Source organism: Salmo salar, chromosome 14, assembly GCF_965601325.2.
Source record: "Salmo salar chromosome 14, fSalSal1, whole genome shotgun sequence".
Classification (NCBI taxonomy): domain Eukaryota; kingdom Metazoa; phylum Chordata; class Actinopteri; order Salmoniformes; family Salmonidae; genus Salmo; species Salmo salar.
In genome coordinates this window covers 97,650,012-97,671,373 of record NC_138304.1, presented here as the reverse complement: position 1 = coordinate 97,671,373, position 21,362 = coordinate 97,650,012, and the positions used below count along the sequence as shown (strand labels likewise).

General features: G+C 46.8%; 1 protein-coding gene across 1 annotated transcript in view; it reads left to right on the top strand.

Annotated features, from left to right (window-relative positions):
* znf704 (zinc finger protein 704) overlaps positions 1-17,248 on the top strand; it is a 95,994-nt gene extending 78,746 nt beyond the window's left edge. Inside the window, exons 5-9 of the mRNA XM_045694933.2 lie at positions 5,097-5,197; positions 5,542-5,833; positions 6,660-6,794; positions 9,693-9,790; positions 10,063-17,248. Of these exons, the coding sequence (XP_045550889.1) occupies positions 5,097-5,197; positions 5,542-5,833; positions 6,660-6,794; positions 9,693-9,790; positions 10,063-10,177 (741 nt within the window). The 3' untranslated portion in view covers positions 10,178-17,248. The remainder of the gene's footprint in view (positions 1-5,096; positions 5,198-5,541; positions 5,834-6,659; positions 6,795-9,692; positions 9,791-10,062) is intronic.
* The last annotated feature ends 4,114 nt before the right edge of the window (positions 17,249-21,362 follow it).

Sequence of the window (21,362 nt, the reverse complement as noted above, 5' to 3'; positions counted from 1 at the left end):
AGGCTACCTGCCGTCCCTACACTCTAACCACCAGGCTACCTGCCGTCCCTACACTCTAACCACCAGGCTACCTGCCGTCCCTACACTCTAACCACTAGGCTACCTGCCGTCCCTACACTCTAACCACTAGGCTACCTGCCCCCCTACACTCTAACCACTAGGCTACCTGCCGTCCCTACACTCTAACCACCAGGCTACCTGCCGTCCCTACACTCTAACCACTAGGCTACCTGCCGCCCCTACACTCTAACCACTAGGCTACCTGCCGCCCCTACACTCTAACCACTAGGCTACCCGCCGTCCCTACACTCTAACCACTAGGCTACCCGCCGTCCCTACACTCTAACCACCAGGCTACCTGCCGTCCCTACACTCTAACCACTAGGCTACCTGCCGTCCCTACACTCTAACCACTAGTCTACCTGCCATCCCTACACTCTAACCACTAGGCTACCTGCCTCCCCTACACTCTAACCACCAGGCTACCTGCCGTCCCTACACTCTAACCACTAGGCTACCCGCCGTCCCTACACTCTAACCACTAGTCTACCTGCTGCCCCTCCACTCTAAGCACTAGGCTACCTGCCCCCCCCCTACACTCTAACCACCAGGCTACCTGCCGTCCCTACACTCTAACCACTAGGTTACCTGCCGTCCCTACACTCTAACCATCAGGCTACCTGCCGTCCCTACACTCTAACCACTAGGCTACCTGCCGTCCCTACACTCTAACCACCAGGCTACCTGCCGTCCCTTCACTCTAACCACTAGGCTACCTGCCGCCCCTACACTCTAACCACTAGGCTACCCGCCGCCCCTTCACTCTAACCACTAGGCTACCTGCCGTCCCTACACTCTAACCACTAGGCTACCCGCCGCCCCTACACTCTAACCACTAGGCTACCCGCCGTCCCTACACTCTAACCACTAGGCTACCTGCCGTCCCTAAACTCTAACCACTAGTCTACCTGCCGTCCCTACACTCTAACCACCAGGCTACCTGCCGTCCCTACACTCTAACCACTAGGCTACCTGCCGACCCTACACTCTGACCACCAGGCTACCTGCCGTCCCTACACTCTAACCACTAGGCTACCTGCCGACCCTACACTCTAACCACCAGGCTACCTGCCGTCCCTACACTCTAACCACCAGCCTACCTGCTGCCCCTACACTCTAACCACTAGGCTACCTGCAGCCCCTACACTCTAACCAGTAGATTGATTTAAGAAGTAGTTGTACTGTAGTATCAATGATCTTGGCAAGACAAGTGGAATGTCCCAAAAGAAGGCATGTCCTGCACTTGTTTTATACATGTTGCTAGCTAGCTAATGTAATACCTTCTCTTTTCTGAACTCCAAGTCATATGCTGACTGAGGTAGAATTTGGGACACAGCGTGAAAGTGTGAAAGTGACTGATCCTGACACGTGGCGATGCCTGATGCCGTCTCTGGACCACAACATGGCACAAACACCATGCTTAGAAACAAGAAGGGCATGAAAACAAGTTGGGCGGACACATGTCGTGGCCACTCAGATTAACCGAACGCTCATTCATTTATTTATTTATTCATGTTGTCCCTCTTTCTTATCAGGGGAGCAGAATGATTGGATTGTGAAGCATGGGCTCTGGTCTGTTGTGTAACTGTCAATTCTGTCAATCCCCCCACCCCTAACCCACACACACACACCCCAGATGCATTTCCAGTCATTTATCCTGCTTAATTACAGCCACACATAAGGTCACCTGGTATAATTGAAATAAATTATTTTAATATCTTCACTGGAAAACATGAAGATTATGCAGCAGGTCTTTTCTCCCATCAGATCAATAGGATATCTCTGGGGGGGGGGGGGGGGGGGTTGAAGTGGGATATACGGAGAGATGGAGACAGACAAAGAGAGAGAGAATGGTAGAGAGGGAGAGATACTGAGAGAAAAAAATATCAGAATTATGCTGCCTGTGTAAACGCTGCTAAAATATTGTTTGATAGATTTTTAAGTTCCACTTTTCAAATCTAGTGTTGGTAATAAATCACTTCAGAGACTCTGACCCATATTGGTTTCTAAAAGAAGTTGCCAGTGTTCATGGTTCCCAGGCCAACCAGAGCCTAGTGCTGCTCTTCTCTTCCTGGTTCCGAGGCCAACCAGAGCCTAGTGTTGCTCTTCTCTTCCTGGTTCCCAGGCCAACCAGAGCCGAGTCCTGCTCTTCTCTTCCTGGTTCCCAGGCCAACCAGATGCGAGTCCTGCTTTTCTCTTCCTGGTTCCCAGGCCAACCAGAGCCTAGTGTTGCTCTTCTCTTCCTCCTCTGAGCCAAAATACAATGCTGTTCGTTCTCCACACTTTTTTAATGAACTGTGTGCAGCTGGCATGGGGGCTTCACAGGGCTTTGTTACCCAAGGACCAAAACATCATCTGTTATAAGTAGGGTGGCAGGTAGCCTAGCAGTTCAGAGCGTTGGGCCAGTAATCCCTAAGCCGACTAGGTGAACAATCTGTCTATGTGCCCTTGAGCAAGGCTCTTAACCCTCATTGCTTCTGTGAGTCACTCTGGATAAGAGCGTTTGCTAAATGACTAATAATGTAAATTTAAAGGACTGCCCTGAACAATGGGCAAATAGATGACCCCCATCATAAAGGACTGACCAGGGACCACATGACCCCCATCATAAAGGACTGACCAGGGGCCACATGACCCCCATCATAAAGGACTGACCAGGGACCACATGGACCCATCATAAAGGACTGACCAGGGACCACATGACCCCCATCATAAAGGACTGACCAGGGGCCACATGACCCCCATCATAAAGGACTGACCAGGGGCCACATGACCCCCATCATAAAGGACTGACCAGGGACCACATGACCCCCATCATAAAGGACTGACCAGGGACCACATGGACCCATCATAAAGGACTGACCAGGGGCCACATGACCCCCATCATAAAGGACTGACCAGGGGCCACATGACCCCCATCATAAAGGACTGACCAGGGGCCACATGACCCCCATCATAAAGGACTGACCAGGGGCCACATGACCCCCATCATAAAGGACTGACCAGGGACCACATGGACCCATCATAAAGGACTGACCAGGGACCACATGACCCCCATCATAAAGGACTGACCAGGGACCACATGACCCCCATCATAAAGGACTGACCAGGGACCACATGGACCCATCATAAAGGACTGACCAGGGACCACATGGACCCATCATAAAGGACTGACCAGGGGCCACATGACCCCCATCATAAAGGACTGACCAGGGACCACATGACCCCCATCATAAAGGACTGACCAGGGACCACATGACCCCCATCATAAAGGACTGACCAGGGGCCACATGGACCCATCATAAAGGACTGACCAGGGGCCACATGACCCCCATTATAAAGGACTGACCAGGGGCCACATGGACCCCCATCATAAAGGACTGACCAGGGGCCACATGGACCCATCATAAAGGACTGACCAGGGACCACATGACCCCCATCATAAAGGACTGACCAGGGACCACATGACCCCCATCATAAAGGACTGACCAGGGACCACATGACCCCCATCATAAAGGACTGACCAGGGGCCACATGACCCCCCATCATAAAGGACTGACCAGGGACCACATGACCCCCATCATAAAGGACTGACCAGGGACCACATGACCCCCATCATAAAGGACTGACCAGGGACCACATGGACCCATCATAAAGGACTGACCAGGGGCCACATGGACCCATCATAAAGGACTGACCAGGGGCCACATGACCCCCATCATAAAGGACTGACCAGGGACCACATGACCCCCATCATAAAGGACTGACCAGGGACCACATGACCCCCATCATAAAGGACTGACCAGGGACCACATGACCCCCCATCATAAAGGACTGACCAGGGACCACATGACCCCCCATCATAAAGGACTGACCAGGGACCACATGACCCCCATCATAAAGGACTGACCAGGGGCCACATGGACCCCCATCATAAAGGACTGACCAGGGGCCACATGACCCCCATCATAAAGGACTGACCAGGGGCCACATGACCCCCATCATAAAGGACTGACCAGGGACCACATGACCCCCCATCATAAAGGACTGACCAGGGACCACATGACCCCCATCATAAAGGACTGACCAGGGACCACATGACCCCCATCATAAAGGACTGACCAGGGGCCACATGACCCCCATCATAAAGGACTGACCAGGGACCACATGACCCCCATCATAAAGGACTGACCAGGGACCACATGACCCCCCATCATAAAGGACTGACCAGGGACCACATGACCCCCATCATAAAGGACTGACCAGGGGCCACATGACCCCCATCATAAAGGACTGACCAGGGACCACATGACCCCCATCATAAAGGACTGACCAGGGGCCACATGACCCCCATCATAAAGGACTGACCAGGGGCCACATGACCCCCATCATAAAGGACTGACCAGGGGCCACATGACCCCCATCATAAAGGACTGACCAGGGACCACATGACCCCCATCATAAAGGACTGACCAGGGACCACATGACCCCCATCATAAAGGTGTTTCTGTTGTACTTCACTTTTTAAAAGTACTACTTATATTGATTACTGCATTGTTGGGAAAGCGCTTTCAAGAAAGCCATTTCACTGTACTTGTGCATGTGACAAAACTTGAAACGGAACGAACTCTGACGAGTGATCAGAGAATTAAGACACGTCTGTCCTCAGAAGGCTTTCAACTGGACACACACACACCCCATCTGGTCATGTGTTCCTTTGTAGCTCAGTCCTTTGTAGTGGGTTCGATTCCCAGGACCACCCATATGTAAAATATATGCACAAATGACTGACTGACTAAGTCATTTGGATAAAAGCGTCTGCTAAATGTTATTTATTATTATACATTTTTTTATTATCTGAAAGTTGCTGCTCGGACGGAATTGGCCTCAGAGGGCCATGCTGTAATTACAGAGGACAGGTTGTGTGAGAAATGGTACAGAGCAGTACACGCGCTTGTGGCATATTTGATGTGAGAAAAGGATGACTTGGCTGGTGTTCAACGTTGTTCTCTCTCTCTCCTGTGTGTAATGTCCAGAACTCCATGAAGGTGATGTTCAAGTGTCTGTGGAAGAACTGTGGGAAGGTTCTGAGCTCTGCTGCTGGGATACAGAGACACATCCGGACCGTTCACCTGGGGTAACACACACACACACACACACACACACACACACACACCCATCCAACTTTTGACCCCCTCCAGCGAGAGATAACAGAGGCCTCTCCTCTCGATGGCCTTTCACTGAGATTGTCAATGAACAACAGCAGATTAAATCCGGTGGGATTATCACCACGGTAACATTTCCTCATTTTGGCTCAGCGTGACAGGCCAGGGATGAATGAGGACGGAACAGAACAATGGTATCACATAGATCAGCGATCTGGTCCAATCCTAATTTCTCTGTAATGATAAGAGAAGGGCTCATCCAATCCAACTCCATGCTGATATTAAGCCCTAATTGTAACCCCTCCCTCTCTCCCAGGCGGAACTGTGACTCTGACTGCAGTGACGGAGAGGAGGATTTCTACTACTCAGAGATCAAACTCAACACAGACTCAGTGGCTGACGGTCTGAGCAGCCTGTCCCCCATCTCCCCCTCCGTGCTCTCCCCCGTCCCTCCCTCCAATGACCGCCACAGACGACCCCCCGCAGAGGGCAGCAACGGGTCCAGTGGGAACAAGGAGAACCACAGCCACGCCCACTCAAACACCACGCCCCTCAGTCGCTCCGCCCCCAGTGCCCTCTACCTCATCCACACTGACCACGCCTACCAGGTCAGAGAGACACCCACAAAACTACTGGCCACGCCTACTGATAGCTTAAGTAGAAAAGTGCTTCCGGTATTTGGGTTTTAAGCAGGTGTCAAAGTGCTTCCGGTATTTGGGTTTTAAGCAGGTGTCAAAGTGCTTCCGGTATTTGGGTTTTAAGCCGGTGTCAAAGTGCTTCCGGTATTTGGGTTTTAAGCAGGTGTCAAAGTGCTTCCGGTATTTGGGTTTTAAGCAGGAGGTGTCAAAGTGCTTCCGGTATTTGGGTTTTAAGCAGGAGGTGTCAAAGTGCTTCCAGTATTTGGGTTTTAAGCAGGAAGTGTCAAAGTGCTTCCGGTATTTGGGTTTTAAGCAGGTGTCAAAGTGCTTCCGGTATTTGGATTTTAAGCAGGTGTCAAAGTGCTTCCAGTATTTGGGTTTTAAGCAGGAGGTGTCAAAGTGCTTCCGGTATTTGGGTTTTAAGCAGGTGTCAAAGTGCTTCCAGTATTTGGGTTTTAAGCAGGAGGTGTCAAAGTGCTTCCAGTATTTGGGTTTTAAGCAGGAAGTGTCAAAGTGCTTCCAGTATTTGGGTTTTAAGCAGGAAGTGTCAAAGTGCTTCCAGTATTTGGGTTTTAAGCAGGAGGTGTCAAAGTGCTTCCAGTATTTGCTAAAGACACTGTACAGATACATTTTCATTGATTAAGTGCTTGATTGACTCTTATTGTTTGGTTGATTTGATTTGTTGGTTAATGAATTGATTGACTGACTTTATTTATCGTGTGTGTGTGGTGTGTGTGGCTATACACTGGTCTTTAAAGGTGTGACTGCCTCGTGACTTGTTGCTGTCCCTTTCCAGGCCACATCTCCAGTCACCATCCCCTCCACTGGGTCAGGCCCAGGCTCTGCTGCCTCCACCTCCTTCACCCCCAGCAGCAGCTCCAACTTCAGCATCTCTTGGCAGTCACCTCCTGTCACCTTCACTGGCACCGCTGTGAGTATAAACGCCCCAACAGATCCACAGATGACGCAATCTCTATTGCCCTCCACACTGCCCTTTCCCACCTGGACAAAAGGAACACCTATGCTTGGTGGTGCCCCTTACTTAGTGGTGTTGCAGGCTCAGGGGCCTTTCAGAACAGGTGGATATACACTGCTCAAAAAAATAAAGGGAACACTTAAACAACACAATGTAACTCCAAGTCAATCACACTTCTGTGAAATCAAACTGTCCACTTAGGAAGCAACACTGATTGACAATAAATTTCACATGCTGTTGTGCAAATGGAATAGACAACAGGTGGAAATTATAGGCAATTAGCAAGACACCCCCAATAAAGGAGTGGTTCTGCAGGTGGGGACCACAGACCACTTCTCAGTTCCTACGCTTCCTGGCTGATGTTTTGGTCAGTTTTGAATGCTGGCGGTGCTTTCACTCTAGTGGTAGCATGAGACGGAGTATACAACCCACACAAGTGGCTCAGGTAGTGCAGCTCATCCATCCATTGTGCAAGGAGGAGCAGGAGAAGCACTGCCAGAGCCCTGCAAAATGACCTCCAGCAGGCCACAAATGTGCATGTGTCTGCTCAAACGGTCAGAAACAGACTCCATGAGGGTGGTATGAGGGCCCGATGTCCACACGTGGGGGTTGTGCTTACAGCCCAACACCGTGCAGACGTTTGGCATTTGCCAGAGAACACCAAGATTGTCAAATTCGCCACTGGCGCCCTGTGCTCTTCACAGATGAAAGCAGGTTCACACTGAGCACGTGACAGACGTGACAGAGTCTGGAGACGCCGTGGAGAACGTTCTGCTGCCTGCAACATCCTCCAGCATGACCGGTTTGGCGGTGGGTCAGTCATGGTGTGGGGTGGCATTTCTTTGGGGGGCTGCACAGCCCTCCATGTGCTCGCCAGAGGTAGCCTGACTGCCATTAGGTACCGAGATGAGATCGTCAGACCCCTTGTGAGACCATATGCTGGTGCGGTTGGCCCTGGGTTCCTCCTAATGCAAGACAATGCTAGATCTCATGTGGCTGGAGTGTGTCAACAGTTCCTGCAAGAGGAAGGCATTGATGCTATGGACTGGCCCGCCCGTTCCCCAGACCTGAATCCAATTGAGCACATCTGGGACATCATGTCTCGCTCCATCCACCAACGCCACGTTGCACCACAGACTGTCCAGGAGTTGGCGGATGCTTTAGTCCAGGTCTGGGAGGAGATCCCTCAGGAGACCATCCGCCACCTCATCAGGAGCATGCCCAGGCGTTGTAGGGAGGTCATACAGGCACGTGGAGGCCACACACACTGCTGAGCCTCATTTTGACTTGTTTTAAGGACATTACATCAAAGTTGGATCAGCCTGTAGTGTGGTTTTCCACTTTAATTTTGAGTGTGACTCCAAATCCAGACCTCCATAGGTTGATAAATTGGATTTCCATTGATTATTTTTGTGTGATTTTGTTGTCAGCACATTCAACTATGTAAAGAAAAAAGTATTTAATAAGATTATTTCTTTCATTCAGATCTAGGATGTGTTGTTTAAGTGTTCCCTTTATTTTTTGGAGCAGTATATATTGAGATCATGTGGCAGATCATGTGACACTTAGATTGCACACAGATGGACTTTATTTAACTAATTATGTGACTTCTGAAGGTAATTGGTTGCACCAGATCTTATTTAGGGCTTCATAGCAAATGGGGTGAATACATATGCACGCACCACTTTTCCGTATTTTTTATTTTTTTAAACAAGTTATTTTTTCATTTCACTTCACCAATTTGGACTATTTTGTGTATGTCCATTACAAATTACAGGTTGTAATGCAACAAAATAGAAAAAACGCCAAGTGGGATGAATACTTTTGCAAGGCATTGTAGTCCCACTAAGCGCAAACCAGATGGGATTGTATCAACAGCAAATCACCCCCACACCATCCTCCTCCTCCATGCTTCACGGTGGGAACCACACATGCTGAGATAATCCATTCAGCTACTCTGTGTCTCACAAAGACACGGCGGTTGGAACCAAAAATGTCAAATTTGGACCAGACCAGGACAGATTTCCACCGGTCTAATGTCCATTGCTCGTGTTTCTTGACCCAAGCAAGTCTCTTCTTATTATTGGTGTCCTTTAGTAGTGGTTTCTTTGCAGCAATTTGACCATGAAGGCCTGATTCACACAGTCTCCTCTGAACAGTTGATGTTGATGTATCTGTTACTTGAAGCATTTATTTGGGCTACAATTTCTGATGCTGGTAACTCTAATGAATTTATCCTCTGTAGCAGAGGTAACTCTGGGTCTTCCTTTCCTGTGGCGGTCCTCATGAGAGCCAGTTTCATCATAGCGCTTGATGATTTTTGCGACTGCACTTGAAGAAACTTTCAAAGCTCTTGAAATGTTCCGGATTGACTGACCTTCATGTCTTAAAGTAATGATGGACTGTCGTTTCTCTTTGCTTATTTGAGCTGTTCTTGCCATAATATGGACTTGGTATTTTACCAGGGCTATTTTCTGTATACCACCCTACCTTGTCACAACACAACTGATTGGCTCAAATGCATTAAGGAGGAAAGAAATTCCCCAAATTAACTTTTAACAAGGCACACCTGTTTATTGAAATGCATTCCAGGTGACTACCTCATGAAGCTACAATGTAGAAAATAGTAAAAATTATGAAAAAACCTTGAATTATTAGGTGTGTCCAAACTTTTGACTGGGTCTGTACATATTACCTCAATTACCTTAACTACCTACCTCGTACCCCTACACACATCACACACAACAATACAGCCTCTCAAGCATAACAGTGGTTTTTTTGTGTCTGTATCTAAATTAAAGTTCTGTCTATATTTGTGTTCTGATAGTTCTTGTTGTGTTTGTCTTCCTCCAGGTCTCTCCCACTCACAGTCGGACTCAGAGCTTTGGGGAGCAGCGGCCCCCCACCATAGCAGTCCTCTCCTCCCCTCCCAGAGCCACTGGCTCACTCAGGTACTGATGACCTCTCCTGGCTGACCTTTCACTGATGACCTCAGAACTTAGGTTTTCTTGTGACTTCAGGATGCCCAATGTTGTATTCAAATTTAGAGAGAGCAACCATGTCTTGTTTAGGAATCAAGCAAATGATCAGATTACCATTATTCATGTTTTCTTCACTTGCATAAACTAAATCAACAATTTTGGATGTTGTTTTGTCTATTGTTATAAACCAAGTCAAAGATAACAACCGTATTTGACCATATCCTCATCTCGCCCCTCTCCAGCCGTAAGTCCCGTGGCGAGGGTAAGAAGTGTCGTAAAGTGTACGGGATGGAGAACAGGGACATGTGGTGCACCGCCTGCCGATGGAAGAAAGCCTGCCAGAGATTTACTGACTGATTTACTGACTGAACCAACCAAGTAACCGACCAACCGCTGAGGGTTGCTGCCTGCCCTTCGCCATGGAAATCAGGGCTGTTCCTTTCTGTTCCCTTCCTATGCATGCGTTAACGTCACTCCAAAACCAATTATCGGTCTACTCCATTCCAAACCGACCCCTCCCTAACCCGACCGCCTATCAGAACCAACAGGGTGGAGCCTACTAGTGTCCTGAGTAAATCCCAAGTTAACTGTAGCTCCCTCCCACTTCCAACCTCGGAAACAACAACCAACACGCAGCTCCAGCTCTAAAGATGACAACAACAACACCAAAAGAACTCTGCTTTTTATATGTTGAGTTTGTTGTCTCTCTTCTTTCTATGTTTTGAAAAAGCAGCTCAGATTTATTTTTAAAGGAACGTTCGTCAGGTCAGAAGGGACCAGAAAAGAGGCTCCCTTTGTCCATGAACAACTTCTTATTTTTTCAGAGAAGACCGGCCATTTTGTTTTATCTTTGGGAGAATGAAAAGAGAGGAGAGGAAATATCCTTCTTTCCTCACTCCCTTTCTCTCTGTTCTATCCTGTACAGTCTGGATCTCCACTCCCTCTCTCCCCTGTCCTCACCCCAGAGAATGGATCTTGTGTCTGGACTCGGGAGGGGTCGATAGCACCCCCTGCTGGGGGAAAATGGATCAATTCCAAAACAAATACAAATACCCAGTCAGCGTGCTGAACAGACTAACATTGCCAGCAGCAACAAGCCCCACACCACAACAAGCAATTCAACACACAGCAACACAGGACAACACAGTTTTCTGTCTCAAATGTAATGTATATCTATCTATCCCTCCATCTATCCTTCCTATCTATCTTTATCTGTCTATCCCTCCATCTATCCTTCCTATCTATCTTTATCTGTCTATCCCTCCATCTATCCTTCCTATCTATCTTTATCTATCTATCCTTCCTATCTATCTTTATCTATCTATCCCTCCATCTATCCTTCCTATCTATCTTTATCTATCTATCCTTCCTATCTATCTTTATCTATCTATCCTTCCTATCTATCTTTATCTATCTATCCCTCCATCTATCCTTCCTATCTATCTTTATCTATCTATCCTTCCTATCTATCTTTATCTATCTATCCCTCCATCTATCATTCCTATCTATCTTTATCTATCTATCCCTCCATCTATCCTTCCTATCTATCTTTATCTGTCTATCCCTCCATCTATCCTTCCTATCTATCTTTATCTGTCTATCCCTCCATCTATCCTTCCTATCTATCTTTATCTGTCTATCCCTCCATCTATCCTTCCTATCTATCTATCTTTATCTATCTATCCTTCCTATCTATCTTTATCTGTCTATCCCTCCATCTATCCTTCCTATCTATCTTTATCTATATATCCTTCCTATCTATCTTTATCTATATATCCTTCCTATCTATCTTTATCTATCTATCATCTATCTATCTATCTATCTGTCCCATCTGTCCCGTCTGTCCCGTCTGTCCCGTCTGTCTGTCTCGTCTGTCTGTCTGTCTGTCTGTCTCGTCTGTCTGTCTGTCTCGTCTGTCTGTCTGTCTGTCTGTCTGTCTGTCTGTCTGTCTGTCTATCTGTCTGTCTATCTCTCCAGTTTACTGAAGGTATTAAGGGACATCTTCTTTCAGGGAGTATCGATCAACAGAAAGCCAGCAGCTCACATTTAAATATAGTTATTTACAATGAGGGTTTTGGTCACATGATATTTACTTGCAACCAAAAAGTTTTTGTTAGTGTTTTTATTTTTTTTACATTTTCTTTAATGTTGTTGTTTCTCAGTATCTATTCTTCTTGGTGTTTTGAAACCAATAACAACTCCAATGTTACAGCTCTCCGACACGCTTTGGGCTGAAACAACCAAGCAGCCGACAGCTAGTCCAGCTGTAAAGCGGGGCCACATACAGGTGACCCTCCTCTACACCCCATCTTCCATCAGGAATATGAACTAACGTTTTGTTTACGGGCGCTATACTTTACCAAAGCCCCTAGGTGACCTAAAAGATGGAGGGTCCGCTCAATACCAACATTGAGTGAGGTGAATGAGCACTTGTAAAGGCAGTCTCAGAGGATGATCTTGTGTTGGGGTGGGGTTAACATCTCTCTCACGCTACTCTGTCCTGTGTTGACCTTCCAGGTCGCTGGGAGAAGTAATGGTAAAGTAGTGGTAGAAACACCATGCTGTGGCCGGGCCAGCCTAGACCTGCCCACTAGGCCCTGTGCTGTTACACCTAGAGTTGGGAAAAGGCTGTGGGAATATATATAGCACTCCAATATCTTTCCTTTAGCACGACTGCACTCACTCTCTCTCCCTCTACATCTCTCTCTCTCCCTCTACATCTCTCTCTCTCTACATCTCTCTCCCTCTACATCTCCCCCTCTACATCTCCCTCTACATCTCCCTCCCTCTCCCTCTACATCTCTCTCTACATCTCTCTCCCTCTACATCTCTCTCTACATCTCTCTCTCTCTCCCTCTACATCTCTTTCTCTCTCTCCCTCTACATCTCTCTCTCTCCCTCTACATCTCTCTCTCTCTACATCTCTCTCCCTCTACATCTCCCCCTCTACATCTCCCTCTACATCTCCCTCCCTCTCCCTCTACATCTCTCTCCCTCTACATCTCTCTCTACATCTCTCTCTCTCTCCCTCTACATCTCTTTCTCTCTCTCCCTCTACATCTCTCTCTCTCTCCCTCTACATCTCTCTCTCTCTCCCTCTACATCTCTCTCTCTCTCCCTCTACATCTCTCTTTCTCTCCCTCTACATCTCTCACTCTCTCTCCCTCTACATCTCTCACTCTCTCTCCCTCTACATCTCCACTCTCTCCCTCTACATCTCTCCCTCTACATCTCTCTTTCTCTCTCCCTCTACATCTCTCTCCCTCTCCCTCTACATCTCTCCCTCCCTCCCCCCCCTCTCTCTCTCTTCCTCTCCCCCTCTCTCTCCCTCTACATTTCTCCCTCTACATCTCTCTCTCTCTCTCCCTCTACATCTCTCTCTCTCCCTCTACATCTCTCTTTCTCTCTCCCTCTACATCTCTCTCTCCCTCTCTCTCTCTCTCTACTTACCTACATCTCTCCCTCCCTCTCCCCCTCTCTCTCTCTCTTCCTCTCCCCCTCTCTCTCCCTCTACATTTCTCCCTCTACATCTCTCTCTCTCTCTCTCCCTCTACATCTCTCTCTCTCCCTCTACATCTCTCTCTCTCTCCCTCTACGTCTCTCTCTCTCTCTCTCTCTCTCTCTCTCTACTTACCTACATCTCTCCCTCCCTCTCCCCCTCTCTCTCCCTCTACATTTCTCCCTCTACATCTCTCTCTCTCTCTCCCTCTACATCTCTCTCTCTCTCTCCCTCTACATCTCTCTCTCTCTCCCTCTACATCTCTCTCTCCCTCTCTCTCTCTCTCTCTCTACTTACCTACATCTCTCCCTCCCTCTCCCCCTCTCTCTCCCTCTACATTTCTCCCTCTACATTAATCTCTCTCTCTCCCTCTACATCTCTCTCTCTCTCCCTCTACATTAATCTCTGTCTCTCTCTCTCTACATTAATCTCTGTCTCTCTCCCTCTACATTAATCTCTCTCCCTCTACATTAATCTCTCTCTCCCTCTACATGAATCTCTCTCCCTCTCTCTCGCTCTCTCTACATCTCTCTCTCTCTCCAACTGGGCAGGCACAGCAATCTTTCTCTCTCTCTGGACTAAAGTATTCAGAAGCTCTGTGATAGGTTTAACTGTGTGATTGACAGGTGGCAGAGGCCAACCCACTGGTGCAGCTAGCTGATTGGTTTTGTTGACTTGTTTAACTCCACCCACTTCCTCTTGATGAGACCAGCCACCTGGTTGGCTGGGACGCAGGAAGCTAAGTCACATGGTTTATACTCACTTTGAAAGTGCCGTTACTGTACGTGGTGGATGATGATCTCTGATGGAGTCACTCTGTTTTCACCGAGCTAGCCATCCCTCTGGCCGTTAGAAAAGGCACTCTTGGCTGATCTAAGGCTGTGCACCGCATCCCGATTCTCCACCTTTCTGCCAAAGTGAGCACTTGCTCATTTCGGATCATAAATTGATCAATGGTGCAAACTCTCTCCAGCCAATGTTTACACTGATCCTATGCTTTTAAATCCATGCTGAGGAGTATGCAAGTGCACATTTCGGGAGAAGTGTGGAGAATCGGGACGTAGCCTAATACTCTTATATGAAGGTCAATATAACACAGGTCAAAGGTCAAAGAAGTACACACACACAGTCCAGCACCAGCTATATAAACACACTATCATACAGTACCCACTCAGTACACAACCCAGCTTCCTCCTCACCTCGATTATACTCTATAGGACTATCCTTTATTTTACTCAACACTTTTCTATTTTTGGTCTTCTATTAGTATGTTTATGTAGATGGAGCTCTGATTCAATTGTTTATTAAGCTAAATGTTCTCCACTTTAAAGCTAAAATATCTATCCAACACTCAATGAACAAGAGAGGTTCAGTCGGAAGCGAAGAAGGGTGACAATTATTTAAGTGTTGTATCATTCATTCACCTGTAGGCTAAACCTATGTTGTAAACATGGTATGACCTGGGTCGCTCATTCATTCACCTGTAAGTTAAACCTATATTGTAAACATGGTATGACCTGGGTCGCTCATTCATTCACCTGTAAGCTACACCTATGTTGTAAACATGGTATGACCTGGGTCGCTCATTCATTCACCTGTAAGTTAAATCTATATTGTAAACATGGTATGACCTGGGTCGCTCATTCATTCACCTGTAAGTTAAACCTATATTGTAAACATGGTATGACCTGGGTCGCTCATTCATTCACCTGTAAGTTAAACCTATATTGTAAACATGGTATGACCTGGGTCGCTCATTCATTCACCTGTAAGTTAAACCTATATTGTAAACATGGTATGACCTGGGTCGCTCATTCATTCACCTGTAAGCTACACCTATATTGTAAACATGGTATGACCTGGGTCGCTCATTCATTCACCTGTAAGCTACACCTATGTAGTAAACATGGTATGATCTGGGTCGCTCATTCATTCACCTGTAGGTTAAACCTATATTGTAAACATGGTATGACCTGGGTCGCTCATTCATTCACCTGTAAGCTACACCTATGTTGTAAACATGGTATGACCTGGGTCGCTCATTCATTCACCTGTAAGCTACACCTATGTTGTAAACATGGTATGACCTGGGTCGCTCATTCATTCACCTGTAAGCTACACCTATGTTGTAAACATGGTATGACCTGGGTCGCTCATTCATTCACCTGTAAGCTAAACCTATGTTGTAAACATGGTATGACCTGGGTCGCTCATTCAAAGTCATTGTGTTTATATTATGTCATCTCTTCATTGAAGTTTCTTTAAGAGTAAAACAATATTTAGATTATCAAACAATTCACTGCCATTGTATTATTATGTGGACATATGGTTGTTTAGAGAGAAATCTATATATACTTAAAGAAGAGGACATGTTTCAATCTAAAGTGATGGATCTGGCTGTTGTTGTTTTTCTACTGTTTTGCGTTTATGAATGACTTATATTTCGTTTTTAAGTTCAGCTGAAAGAGGACAATGTAATTCTGAGGAGAATTCTTTCATTCTGGAACCAAGGAAAGCTTGTTTTGTTACATAGCATCAGCAGGTGAACCCCATAGTCGCCTAAATACACACACACACACACACACACACACACACACACACACACACACACACACACACACACACACACACACACACACACACACACACACACACACACACACACACACACACACACACACACACACACACACACAGTAACCCTCTATAATATCTGGAAGTGTCGTTTAGCAGCTCCAACCTGACAGCTCGCTCTGTGTGTGTGTGTGTGTGTGTGTGTGTGTGTGTGTGTGTGTGTGTGTGTGTGTGTGTGTGTGTGTGTGTGTGTGTGTGTGTGTGTGTGTGTGTGTGTGTGTGTGTGTGTGTGTGTGTGTGTGTGTGTGTGTGTGTGTGTGTGTGTGTGTGTGTGTGTGTGTGAGAGAGAGAGCGTGAGTGAGTGAGCTCTTCGGCTAGTGTCTGGCCCAATGATGTGTATAAACTCTGGATGACTGACAGGGGGCGCTGTATTGAAGCCACCACCCAGCCATCTTAGTATTCCTCCATTGTAAAAAAAAATTACATTAAAAGTTAAAAAAGACATGTTGAAAGCTATAGAAAAGCATGTATTAATGTCTATATTCATTTTGACACGTGTATTCTGTTACAGACACCTTAATGCAAACTTTGAAATTAGATTATTTGAGCTAAACATGACAATTTAATATGTAAAAATGTATTTTTTTAAGTCCTTAAAGTATCATTTTTAGAGTACTAATGTTACTGTCCTCACTACAACAAAAAATACTTAAATACATGTCATTTAGTCCTTTACATTTAATTACTGTAGAATTCCACTCATTCCTATGGAGGACTGATCTTACTGGGGAGTGGCAATATGGCCGACCACTGGCTTCAAAGCCTCTCATTGGTCAATACATAGCATCAGCAATCCAGGGTTTATATGCCCCCCAACGTGGTTGTTCCATCCTCGCCTCCTTCTGTTAAAAACAATAACACATATTATTTGTTATGAAATGGCAGGACGGGCAACATTTAAGCTACAGGAGTCCACCCTCACGGGATTCTGTTGTTTTAACGTTGACTGATGTTTTGTTTATTGTCAACGTTCCCTCTGTCTGGTATCTAATGGTGATGCCTTGTTTACCTCACTGTGGTGCTTTTTAAAAATGTTGTTTAATAAACTCGGTATCCCCGTTCACAGAAATATCGTTCTCGTCTTTTTCTATGTCGCCGTTGTTGTGTGTAGATTGTCAGCCTGAGAGGTGCTGTGCACTCCGCTCGCAGGAAACGCAGTGGAAGGGGGTGGTTCTATTCTGGTCCAATGCTGTTTCACTATAATGCCCTTTTATATTTCTATGCCCTCTGTTACACTGTAGAAGAACATGAAAATAAAAAACAGAGAACTTGGTGTGTCGTCACCAAAGCTGTGGTCTTCCTCGTCCTCTGGTTTACTGTGTGCGTTGTAGCCAGGTTATTTCAGTGGATATCAACCGACCACGTTCCAATTCTGACAGATATAGTACTGAACACAAAGGGGAAATATATAAGCTAAAATGTTGTTTACATGTAACAGTTAATGTCTTTATACCTATTATATATCTAGCTACAGTATTATTGAGCGAAGGCAGGTTTGAATCCAGTTCTTGTATAAAGTGTACATCCACCCTATCAGCCTACATCACCTTGTCTCTCTGAAACGGAAATACCTTTCAGCTAATTCTGAGTAACTGTGTTTAACCATCATGCTACTAAATAAACTAGGGTATATGGTTCACCTGATTTCCCTACAGGTGTCAGGTTCAATGATATATCATCCATTATTTACATCGGTCAGTGAAACAGAACAGAGCTGGATGAATGGATCCTGGGGGAATAACAGAACAGAACAGAGCTGGATGAATGGATCCTGGGGGAATAACAGAACAGAGCTGGATGAATGGAACCTGGGGGAATAACAGAACAGAGCTGGATGAATGGATCCTGGGGGAATAACAGAACAGAACAGAGCTGGATGAATGGATCCTGGGGGAATAACAGAATAGAGCTGGATGAATGGATCCTGGGGGAATAACAGAACAGAGCTGGATGAATGGATCCTGAGGGAATAACAGAACAGAGCTGGATGAATGGAACCTGGGGGAATAACAGAACAGAACAGAGCTGGATGAATGGATCCTGGGGGAATAACAGAACAGAGCTGGATGAATGGATCCTGAGGGAATAACAGAACAGAACAGAGATGGATGAATGGATCCTGGGGGAAGAACAGAACAGAACAGAGCTGGATGAATGGAACCTGGGGGAATAACAGAATAGAGCTGGATGAATGGAACCTGGGGAATAACAGAACAGAGCTGGATGAATGGATCCTGGGGGAAGAACAGAACAGAACAGAGCTGGATGAATGGATCCTGGGGGAATAACAGAACAGAGCTGGATGAATGGAACCTGGGGGAATAACAGAACAGAGCTGGATGAATGGATCCTGGGGGAATAACAGAACAGAGCTGGATGAATGGATCCTGGGGGAATAACAGAACAGAGCTGGATGAATGGAACCTGGGGGAATAACAGAACAGAGCTGGATGAATGGATCCTGGGGGAATAACAGAACAGAGCTGGATGAATGGATCCTGGGGGAATAACAGAACAGAACAGAGCTGGATGAATGGATCCTGGGGGAATAACAGAACAGAGCTGGATGAATGGATCCTGGGGGAATAACAGAACAGAACAGAGCTGGATGAATGGATCCTGGGGGAATAACAGAACAGAGCTGGATGAATGGATCCTGGGGGAATAACAGAACAGAACAGAGCTGGATGAATGGATCCTGGGGGAATAACAGAACAGAGCTGGATGAATGGAACCTGGGGGAATAACAGAACAGAGCTGGATGAATGGATCCTGGGGGAATAACAGAACAGAGCTGGATGAATGGATCCTGGGGGAATAACAGAACAGAGCTGGATGAATGGATCCTGGGGGAATAACAGAACAGAGCTGGATGAATGGATCCTGGGGGAATAACAGAACAGAGCTGGATGAATGGAACCTGGGGGAATAACAGAACAGAACAGAGCTGGATGAATGGATCCTGGGGGAATAACAGAACAGAGCTGGATGAATGGATCCTGGGGGAATAACAGAACAGAACAGAGCTGGATGAATGGATCCTGGGGGAATAACAGAACAGAACAGAGCTGGATGAATGGATCCTGGGGGAATAACAGAACAGAGCTGGATGAATGGATCCTGGGGGAATAACAGAACAGAGCTGGATGAATGGAACCTGGGGGAATAACAGAACAGAGCTGGATGAATGGAACCTGGGGGAATAACAGAACAGAACAGAGCTGGATGAATGGATCCTGGGGGAATAACAGAACAGAGCTGGATGAATGGATCCTGGGGGAATAACAGAACAGAGCTGGATGAATGGATCCTGGGGGAATAACAGAACAGAGCTGGATGAATGGATCCTGGGGGAATAACAGAACAGAGCTGGATGAATGGATCCTGGGGGAATAACAGAACAGAGCTGGATGAATGGATCCTGGGGGAATAACAGAACAGAGCTGGATGAATGGATCCTGGGGGAATAACAGAACAGAGCTGGATGAATGGATCCTGGGGGAATAACAGAACAGAGCTGGATGAATGGATCCTGGGGGAATAACAGAACAGAGCTGGATGAATGGAACCTGGGGGAATAACAGAACAGAACAGAGCTGGATGAATGGATCCTGGGGGAATAACAGAACAGAGCTGGATGAATGGATCCTGGGGGAATAACAGAACAGAACAGAGCTGGATGAATGGAACCTGGGGGAATAACAGAACAGAACAGAGCTGGATGAATGGATCCTGGGGGAATAACAGAACAGAGCTGGATGAATGGAACCTGGGGGAATAACAGAACAGAGCTGGATGAATGGAACCTGGGGGAATAACAGAACAGAGCTGGATGAATGGATCCTGGGGGAATAACAGAACAGAGCTGGATGAATGGATCCTGGGGGAATAACAGAACAGAACAGAGCTGGATGAATGGAACCTGGGGGAATAACAGAACAGAGCTGGATGAATGGATCCTGGGGGAATAACAGAACAGAGCTGGATGAATGGAACCTGGGGGAATAACAGAACAGAGCTGGATGAATGGAACCTGGGGGAATAACAGAACAGAGCTGGATGAATGGATCCTGGGGGAATAACAGAACAGAGCTGGATGAATGGATCCTGGGGGAATAACAGAACAGAGCTGGATGAATGGAACCTGGGGGAATAACAGAACAGAGCTGGATGAATGGATCCTGGGGGAATAACAGAACAGAGCTGGATGAATGGATCCTGGGGGAATAACAGAACAGAACAGAGCTGGATGAATGGATCCTGGGGGAATAACAGAACAGAACAGAGCTGGATGAATGGATCCTGGGGGAATAACAGAACAGAGCTGGATGAATGGATCCTGGGGGAATAACAGAACAGAGCTGGATGAATGGATCCTGGGGGAATAACAGAACAGAACAGAGCTGGATGAATGGATCCTGGGGGAATAACAGAACAGAACAGAGCTGGATGAATGGATCCTGGGGGAATAACAGAACAGAGCTGGATGAATGGATCCTGGGGGAATAACAGAACAGAACAGAGCTGGATGAATGGATCCTGGGGGAATAACAGAACAGAGCTGGATGAATGGATCCTGGGGGAATAACAGAACAGAGCTGGATGAATGGATCCTGGGGGAATAACAGAACAGAGCTGGATGAATGGAACCTGGGGGAATAACAGAACAGAACAGAGCTGGATGAATGGATCCTGGGGGAATAACAGAACAGAACAGAGCTGGATGAATGGATCCTGGGGGAATAACAGAACAGAACAGAGCTGGATGAATGGATCCTGGGGGAATAACAGAACAGAGCTGGATGAATGGAACCTGGGGGAATAACAGAACAGAGCTGGATGAATGGATCCTGGGGGAATAACAGAACAGAACAGAGCTGGATGAATGGATCCTGGGGGAATAACAGAACAGAGCTGGATGAATGGATCCTGGGGGAATAACAGAACAGAGCTGGATGAATGGAACCTGGGGGAATAACAGAACAGAGCTGGATGAATGGAACCTGGGGGAATAACAGAACAGAGCTGGATGAATGGATCCTGGGGGAATAACAGAACAGAACAGAGCTGGATGAATGGAACCTGGGGGAATAACAGAACAGAGCTGGATGAATGGATCCTGGGGGAATAACAGAACAGAACAGAGCTGGATGAATGGATCCTGGGGGAATAACAGAACAGAGCTGGATGAATGGATCCTGGGGGAATAACAGAACAGAGCTGGATGAATGGATCCTGGGGGAATAACAGAACAGAACAGAGCTGGATGAATGGAACCTGGGGGAATAACAGAACAGAGCTGGATGAATGGAACCTGGGGGAATAACAGAACAGAGCTGGATGAATGGATCCTGGGGGAATAACAGAACAGAACAGAGCTGGATGAATGGAACCTGGGGGAATAACAGA